Here is a 9,818-nt window from a genome sequence, read left to right as displayed (position 1 = left end):
AGGAACATAATCTGAAACGCCCTTGCGCTCGCCTTGATTACTGTCGAAAGGTTCCAGGTAAATGAAGTGACACGGGTTTCTGAAGATGTTCTTACGGTTCTAGAGATAAAATTAGATTTCTACATTATTAATAGCAGAAACAGTGTTGGAAACCCAGCTAATCACCTCTGTAGCCTTTGAAAATAGTGTTTCTGACCATCATCACCATGGTTTCTAAATAAAGACAGCATTGCTGGTGGATAAGGTAGTACTGATTCTAGTAAAACAATACCAAAAGCCTGGATTGCATGGAATTTAGACATGAAAGTAATAATGAACTACAAAATATTTTCATGTGTCTAAACTTCAAAATACTACAAATCCACTCAAACCGGCAGCACAGCATGAGCCTCCCTCCCATGCCGGACCAAGGTACACAGACAGATGACAGCGCAAGTCTTGAAGTCTATTTATACTGCAACACTACACCACTCGCATGCTGCTAGATTGACTTGTGTGATCTCTTCTTGACATGGCGCCAATCACTGATATACATACAGCCTCCCACACCTGTCCTCGACAAGCAAACACACACGCCTCACCATCATCACCATCACTGACTAGCGCAATGACAGTGCCAGGATGGGGACAGCCTTGTCCTCCCTAAAACAACGCCCGTAAGGTCTCTCATCTCTCCCTTTCCCCATCTCGGTTCCCATTAATTACTCGTAAATTTGTCTGCCTTCTTTCCCATAGTGCTGCCTCAAGTGGATCTTCTCAGAACATTACTCCCAAGAAAGCCTTTTTTTTACTTCTAGCAAACTCAACATCTTGCATCATATAGTGTGAAAATTAAAGGGGATGAAAGAACCAGTTTTCTTGAGTACAAAAATCACACTGTGACATTTTTATTAACATCTCCTCACCACAATACAAGGAACACAGAATTAGATATACTGAACCTTGTTAAAATAGCACATTTTACTATGTATAATAATCTATTTGGATGAATATAAAAAAGTTACAAAATTTTTATACAAATACAGTAGAACCATAATGCATACTGGTTGGAAGGCATCAGCATGTGTTGGCAAACTTTGCACCTCTTATGTAAATGATGACATGATAAAAATCATCATTATTGTCATGATGAATGCAGGTAATAATAATAATAATAATAATAATAATAATAATAATAATAATAATAATAATAATAATAATGATAATAATAATAATAGTAATAATAATAATAATAATAATAATAATAATAATAATAATAATAATAATAATAATAATAATAATAATAACAACAACAACAACTGTCAATAGAATGCTAAACTGTCAAGGAGAGAGGGAGAGAGAGAGAGAGAGAGAGAGAGAGAGAGAGAGAGAGAGAGAGAGAGAGAGAGAGAGAGAGAGAGAGAGAGAGAGAGAGAGAGAGAGAGAGAGAGAGAGAGAGAGAGAGAGAGAGAGAGTTATTACAATTAATCATCACCACCACTACCACCACCACCACAAGCAATATGAGGGTGGTGTGGACGAGGCTGAGAGAGGCAGCTGGACTCAACAAAAACATGTAACACAAAGGCGTGTCACTACAGCCGCCTCTTCCGTCGGCTGTCCCCATCATCATCATCTGTTCCTGAGAAGAGAGAGACAAAATGAAGCATGGAACCCCGTCAAACTGTAGCAAAGTGTAGGAAGGCGAGATACATTGAAGGCTGTGAGTCCTAAAGCTATGAAAATGTGCTGGGGGAATATGAGAAGGATTTTACTGCTGGAGAGAGAGTGAGAGACAGAGATGGAGACAGAGAGAGAATGGGAAAGGTACAAAGTGATAAAACACAGAATATGACTAACAAATTTGCAAAAATGAATCATGGATATGGAAGAAGTGAAATTATTGATAACATCTTTAACACTGATAGCATTTCAAAATTTTAAACTGGATCATTGAAGCAGAGGCTTGAGTGAAGCTGACAAAGAATGAGATAACCTACACACACTTATGAATACAAAGAACTATTGGAAAATAAATGATGCCGAGTGGCTGTTGCGAAACTCCATCGTGACAGCCATAAAATATCCTTCATCACCTGCCATGATTGCCTCTTCAACTTACACAATGATGGTGCTGTGGCTGGTTTTAAATTGTGCTATAAGGTGAGAGCAGAATGCAAGGCCCAATAAAGCAAGATTGAGGAGGTAAGAGGCAGGGGAAATGTGTCTTCCCAGCTGGCAAGGTAAAAATTATGATGATCAGGGGAAAATGTGTGTATTAATGTGTGTATTCTCAGCTGGTAAGGTAAAAATTATGATGATCAGGGGGAAATGTGTGTATTAATGTGTGTATTCTCAGTTGGTCAGGTAAAAATTACAGTGATCCAGAGGAAATGTGTGTATTATCAGCTGGCAAGGCAACAATGATGATCAAGAGTAGACCTACAAAATACTAACAATTATACTTCCACCACAGAAAATAGATCACTGATGTTATGCTAACAACAATATACTCTGAAAGACAATATGGTATTAAAAACATATTTAATTTGTATGACTGTGCTCCTCATTTATTTTATTTATGACAAATGCGTATAGCAAACATGCTCCCATGCTAGCCACTATGCTTGCATAATGAACCTAATGAACTTTAAAAAAAAATACATCTGTGCAAATAAAAGATAAAATGACTTTCCTGATCACGATTAAAGCTATTGAGTAACACCATGAACTATGCACTTAAAATAATAATAATAATAATAATAATAATAATAATAAAATAAGAGAACAAAATATACAAGTAAAGATAAGGGAAAAAATCACATTTCAGTGACCAAATGAAAAATAAAGTGAAGTACATATCATCATCACCACAGCTTCCACACTGACCAGATGTCTGTCAACCTTCTCTTGATGGCTGGAAGGAACACTCACGCACATCACCACCTCCTGCTGTGTCTACCTGCAGTAACACTACTTCATCTTTTGAAACCATGTGGGAGTGAAAGCCAAGGGTGGACAGATCAAAAGGAGGATAGAACAGAACGGTGACAATAAAAATACATAGTGATAAAAAAAAAATTACAAGGGTACAGTAGAAGTAATAAGATTAAAAAGCTAAAATAATAATCATAGTAATCATAATAATAAGGGAAAGGAAAGGGAGTCAAGTTATGTTCTGACAACCCACAAGCACAAGCAGACTCTCACTCACTTTCCGATCATCCCTCTAGCGCACACTCGTCCTGTGTCCTCTGACCCGGGAACTCACGACCCTGCAAATGACGCATGTGAGGTCAAGTCAGGAGAATGTGTTAGTAGAATGACAGAAAGGGAGTGGGTGAAAGAGGTAAGAAAAGAAAATGACAGTAGAATGAAAGAAAAGCCAGGGAAGAGAAAGGAAAGGCAGATAAAGAACAGAAAGAGGAGGATGAGAGGCCTCACAAATGTTCCTCTTCTCAGGTGGTTAATGAACCAGACCACCACCTCTGAGCGTTCTTCTAAATAGATCACCACAGATAACATACAGTCATTTGCCATTACAAAATGACAGCTCAAGACTTACATGGATTACCTAAAAAGATAAATCCTTCATTTTTCATTATATAGAAGTACTGGATTTAGGATACTTAAAGGCAGTTGGAAAGGATTCGTTAGGTCATCAGTAGACAGATCCATCCTAGGCATGCATGTTCCTGGAAACCAAGACAACAGAGGCAACCACAGCCCTTCGCAAGCAGTGCCACAGCCCACCACCACCACTACAATGCTGCAGTGCATCAAGAGTCAACTTCCCTCAAGCAGAGCTGCAGTCTACACAGATTAGAGAATATATTCAGCAAGAGGCACACCTCAAAAAAGGTAAGGTTGACACACTGATATTCAAATGGGCCTGAAAAATGGAATTGCAAATTAAACAACTGTAAGAACTGTGTACTGTGATGGTAGCAATATCATACTGGTAAAATGTGTCAATTTCTTTAAAACTGCAGTATATTAATGCAAAGTTCTATAGATAAATATTATTGATATTTTACATGGTTTATGATGGTAATGTAAGTCAGTGTCTGTAAAAAAGTTGAATATTTGTAACAATTTCCATTACTTGTATACATAACAGAACTATATTATCTATCTATCCATCTATCCATCTATCTATCTATCTATAAATATACATGAAAAATTAGTCTTCCTTTAATAGTTGTTCCCTCCTCACTGCTATTACCTCTCCACCTCTTCTAGTCCATTCTTCTATGCAGAAACCTATAATTTTTAATATTACTGAGACACCTTTCCTTTCTCAACTCTTTGTGTTTCCTTGAACTGTTCTTGCCTCTAGCATTACCAATGTTCACAACATCTGTGAAAATACAAGAATAGTTGATGATACAGGTATTGTCACACATATGTGATGATTTACTGTCACTGCTGGGATTGCACGAGTTAAATCTTAGGATGGAAAGAATAAGGGTGAGAGTATGAAAGTTTTGTGCAGCAAGGCTGTGGAAAGACACATCCCAGCAATTAAGGAAGCTCATAAAAGCAGCAACCATGGAAGTAATGATAGAAGACAACATAAGATGTATCACTGCTAAAGAATGTTGAAAATGGAGAGTTGGAGAATCTCAGCTTTGTACAAAGATAAATAGACTCCTTGATGGATCTTTGTGTGTGTGTGTGTGTGTGTGTGTGTGTGTGTGTGTGTGTGTGTGTGTGTGTGTGTGTGTGTGTGTGTGTGTGTGTGTGTGTGTGTGTGTGTTGATTCACAGAGATAAAAATGGTTACAAATAAATAACCATGAGCATAAGAGTTGATAGTGAACCCCCATATTTTCCTAAACTATTTCAGGACAACTTTGATTTATGCACAAAAGGGAGCAACATCTCAGTCCTCACAGACACTACAGCAGCCTACATGCTCACCTAAGTGATTAGCAAAAAAGCTATTAAACATAAATAACCATGGATTTGAACATTGTCACACAATCACACGACCACTTCTACCAGCAGGTGCAGATTCCTCTCACATTTTAACCTATACCAAAGTGGCAAACTGATAGTCAGTCAAGGTAATTTCCAAAAGAATATATAATCAAAACTTTGCTTTCCAACTTCACCAACAATGAAATATTAAAACAGAAATTGACATTCATAAATAATCTCTCATATAAAATGTGGAAATCAGGACATTTAATTTTCTCATCAAATTCCACCTGGTTTGAAAAGAAAAATCCAAGAGCAGATTCCTTTAAAATCCCTCGACTCCCTCAAGACTACTAATTTTCGTCATCACCACCACCACCAGTCCCATGTCCTGTATTAAGCAGGATTCAGTTGGTCCATCAGGATTTCTGATAACCTTAGTATAAGAGAGATTACCTAATGGCAAAGACAACATAGCTATTCACACATCCCACCTTTCTGAGAATTAATTTACAAAGTTCCATGTCTTCTTCATTCACTTCCCTCACATTCCACACAGTCATTCATGCAGCCTGGCAAATATGTCTGAATGTCAAAGCAGGAAGGTCTCAAGCTTAGTGATCTTTGCTAAGGTCCTACATAGGGAGATATTTCCTTTGACTGTCCAGTTCTGGGGAAACATTTGAGTAGACAGGCTCAGATTATCTTCAACTATTTTTAAAGGCAACACAGATGATTAACTGGGTTCTCAAGGCTGTGTCTTCTTTTAATAATGTAGAAATCCTGTTAATCTGTCACTAGAACCATAAAAACACATTTAAAAATCCATGTAGCTTTAACTAGAAATCTTTTGAAAGTAGTGAAGTGTGGTGCAGATATATTTCAGGATACGGACCATACTCACAGTACTTCACAGATTCAAACTGCAAAAGAGAAGCATACTAAAATCCCTCCTATAGTGTGCAAGATTCCTCATCATTTGGTTTTCACATTCTACTCTCCGTAAACTCTCTTATGATCCAAAGCCTACATGACATAAACAGTTTCCTGAGAATCGCTCTTTTACTTGTCCTTCCCAAAGCAATAAATAGGGGAAAAACATGTAGGCTGAGAGACATTTATCACCACTGAAGTAAACTTGCTTCCTTGTTACGAAGAAATGGCCTTGAAGAGAATCCACACAGCGGCAACTTCTCCGTAGAGTAACTTGCATGTACACAAAAAATTATAGATCATAACTAAGCAAAACATTGTTACCCACCAAAAGACTTGGTGTTGAAGGGAGGGTTGAGGGTGAAGGTGCTGGTGGTGCTACTCTGTTGCAACCCTCCTGGAGTGCCGGTGCTGCCAAAGTTTGTTGGAGTGCTTCCAAACAGAGGCTTCATCCCAAAGGTAGTGTTGCCAGTTTGGCCGAACCCTGTGTTTCCAAAGCATGGCCCAAGGGTATACATGGAGGTGGTGTTAGAGCTGCCACTGGTGGAGGAAAATAGAAAGAGTTATTAGCATGAAGCAATTATCAAGCTATGCATATGAGTACATTCTGCCATGTAAAGAAAATGGAACCATCTGAAGCACTAAAAAATCTCATGGTTGTTTATGTAGCTGGCCTCTCCTATATATGCAAGACAGAATCCATAGTAGACCAAAGGAGAAAACAAAGATAAGAAGTACCTGATGTAGATAAGTTTCACAGGAAGGGTAGGCACAAGTTTAGGGATACCATTTGTCATTATAATAAGTGTTTACTTTGTTAATGTTTCTGGTCCATTCTTCAGGCTAACTTATTGGTGCATCATTCCTCACACATGAATAAGAAGCAAGATCCTTAACACTGTAAACACACCTGAATATGGAGGGCGTGGTAGTATGAGCGAGGGGAAGCGTGGGCGGAGCAGCCCCCAGGGTGACAGCCTTGGCCCGCTGCTGCTGCTCCTGGAAGGCCAACAAGCCACTGCCTCCACCTGAAGTGCCAAATGTCCAAATTAGCCAACATACAAGTGTGGTGACTTCTTTTTTCTAATACAGTTAACAATCCCACCTATGAAATGCCTCATTACACCCATGTGTTTATCATAATTATTTATTATTTTGCTAATTTGCAATCAACAATTTCCAACACAGGTGAAGAAGTATTTCCGAACAGAATTCTTGATTCCTGGAAAGAAAGCACTAAAATCAATGTAGTAATTCCAAAAGAACCAAAACACAATACCAAACATAAAAATTATTTCCTTCCACATACAAATGTTAATTGCTCCACTCAGTAATTCAGGAACATGGTCATAAAGCAGTGAGACCTGTAACATTTGAGCCCATGGCGGGAATGACTGAGCTGCTCAAGCTGTAAGATATATGGCACCATACACTCACACACTTATCTCTATCAGTGCCCAGCAGAAATTAGTAGTCTCATGGGTACATTAAAAAAGTAATAAGATCACTATATTCCAGTTGGAAGGCAAATAAGCAAACACCTAATAAGAAGCACAACTCACCCCCCAGCACAGGCCGCACAACAGACGAGGCAGGAGTCTTGGTGTTTTCCTTGGCCTGTGGTCGGAAAAATTCTTGTTCATTGGGGCCTGCCTTGGTCTTGAGGTGATGGCTCAGCTCCACCAGCTGGCTGTGCTTGGCATACACTTTGGCCGCCAGATCCTTCAAGGTGTCGTGTTCCCGCTGCAGCACCTCGGCAATGTCTGGAGGTCAGCAAGTGTATGAGAGTGAGGAGCACACAGACAAAGATTTCAAGTTTCCTTCCTTTTCCATGCATCACTGGCTACATGACTACTGTGCACCAGCATAAAAAATGCACCATCATTAATCTCAAGGTTATATGTGTTAGGACTTAGTCCTAATTCTGCAATGAAGTTGCAATGTTTATAAAGCCATGATGTGAGTAGGGAACAGAAACAAAATCCACAACATACAAAAAAAAAAAAAAAAAAAAAAAAAAAAAAAAAAAAAGAAGGAAAGAGCAAGAATAAAATGGTTTTCCACGAGTTGCACCAATCTTGGATGATATGTCTATCTTCAAGGCACAAGAGCCTGCTGTAGTGCCTAAAAAGTATGAAAAATAACATCTTCTACAGGTAATCCAAAAAAGACACCATCAGTTGAGTTCAGTAAGTCATCAGCTGGAAACTAGAAAACACCACAATCCCAAACAACTTATTCAATCTTCAGTACCTTTACAATGGCAATCCTTTAAAACCTCACATAAATATATAATAGCCACATTCCATTGGCTTCCAACCTTGCTTTTCAGTATTACAGTACCTTCCTCAGTCTCGCATGGATTGCTGGCTGCCTGCATGCACTGGGACACCTCTTCTATCTTAGTTCGAAAGTACATCATCTCTGCCTCAAAGGAGCGCACCAAGTTGATGAAGAATATCTCAGGAGCCTTGTTGTCCCCCTGAAGGGCCATAGGGATCTCCTTGGTCCTCTTCGCCATCTCCACATGCTCTGCTTCCTAAAACAAGTAATAACGATAAAAGTTCACTCTAGTGGCTGCTCTAAGTCCATCAAGTTAACAGTGTGGGGAATCTATTCTGTAAGCAATATTTTGGCCATTGATGGGATGCTTTTTTTTTATTCCTCCACAATGTCCAGTGACAGGAAAGGGTACAATGGTTTGAATTAATGATTTTTTAAAGCCCAAATTGCCTATATTAAATCATCTATGCAGAAGATATTACAGTTAAGGTGAGCAAATATGCAAGCGATATCAGATCAATCAATGATTCCTGAAAACAAGCACACATTTATGTTAATCTCTTGGCCATAAAAAGCCACAGTCAATATCAAGGTAAATTGTAAACTACTGCATATACAGCTCACTATAACTATCTTTTTCAATGTCTAAAGTTAGCAGAGCCTCATCCTTTATTGAGTACATATCGTGTGGGTTTCTTCTACATCCAATAAGTACATTTGTTAATATTAAATTAACAAGTTCCTGTATAAAGACCCTCATCAAACTATCTGGAAATGCTCTTTATTAGCACTCATTGAATACTGTAATAATATGAAAGATACCACTACACCACCACCACCACCACCACAAGGCAAGCTTGACAGACCCACCTTCATCACCTCCCCCTTCAGGTTGGAGGTGTTTGCCTGAAGCTGCAGGTGGTCACTGGCTATTTCTGCTAACACTTTTTGAATCTCTTTTGCCTTCTCCCCAATCTTGTGGAAAGGTGCAGCAGTCTGTCGAATGTTCTCTTCTGATGCTGCATTTTCTGCATTTTTCCTTGACCTGGAGTAATGAGATGGATTTGTGCCTTTTACTTTTATATACTGATTACCTAAAACTACACTTGTATACAAACATTTCTGTTCTTTTTAGCTGGAAATCACAACACAAAATTCATACAGAGGATCTCATAATGTCTTCACTATACTAAATACAAGCATAATATCTGAATTCACATCAAACCAAGATATAATGTGTATACAGTAATCATACACCCCACAAGTACCACTTTTCAGGCAGCCTTTAGATTGATTTACTTACTCAAAGATAGAAATGGTGGCAAACAGGTCTGGGGGAAGCTGATGGTCTTTGGTTGACTTGCCACTTGTCTTGGAGCCAGAGCTATTTACATCTGGAGGGAAAATCTGTATTACATTTCAACTCTATTACAAAACACAAAAAAGAAGGAAGACAAGTGATTATATAGCAGTACAAATATTTTGAGATCACTAACACATGACTTTGGACTTGGTTTCAACTGGTATGGGTTAAGACTCTTTGTCGTCATGGCTGGCTGTTATTGTGCAAGTAAAGCAACACCAGCATTTCCTTAAGGCTGTTCTCTATATATATTCTTATCAGTAAGAATGCTGAATGCCCAGAAGCACTTAACTTATTACTCCTCTATTTATTTACTCATCAAGAGAGAGAGAGAGAGA

The 9,818-nt window shown here is 38.6% G+C and overlaps 1 protein-coding gene across 12 annotated transcripts in view; it reads right to left on the bottom strand.

Annotated features, from left to right (window-relative positions):
- Positions 1 to 853: 853 nt before the first annotated feature.
- Positions 854 to 9,818, bottom strand: part of LOC135111227 (nucleoporin p58/p45-like) — a 15,873-nt gene continuing 6,908 nt past the window's right edge. For 6 of the 12 annotated variants that reach the window (XM_064024368.1, XM_064024373.1, XM_064024369.1 and 3 more), the window contains exons 9-15: positions 9,421 to 9,511; positions 8,988 to 9,162; positions 8,178 to 8,373; positions 7,397 to 7,597; positions 6,745 to 6,862; positions 6,163 to 6,374; positions 3,270 to 4,339 (exon numbers count right to left, since the gene is read on the bottom strand). In XM_064024368.1, coding sequence (XP_063880438.1) covers positions 4,218 to 4,339; positions 6,163 to 6,374; positions 6,745 to 6,862; positions 7,397 to 7,597; positions 8,178 to 8,373; positions 8,988 to 9,162; positions 9,421 to 9,511 — 1,115 coding nt within the window. In that variant the 3' untranslated portion in view covers positions 3,270 to 4,217. The other 6 variants (XM_064024366.1, XM_064024365.1, XM_064024367.1 and 3 more) reach the window with 4 other exon arrangements.

Source organism: Scylla paramamosain, chromosome 21 (genome assembly GCF_035594125.1).
Source record: "Scylla paramamosain isolate STU-SP2022 chromosome 21, ASM3559412v1, whole genome shotgun sequence".
Classification (NCBI taxonomy): domain Eukaryota; kingdom Metazoa; phylum Arthropoda; class Malacostraca; order Decapoda; family Portunidae; genus Scylla; species Scylla paramamosain.
Note: the sequence above shows the minus strand (reverse complement) of the source record. Positions and strands in the feature narration are given on the sequence as shown.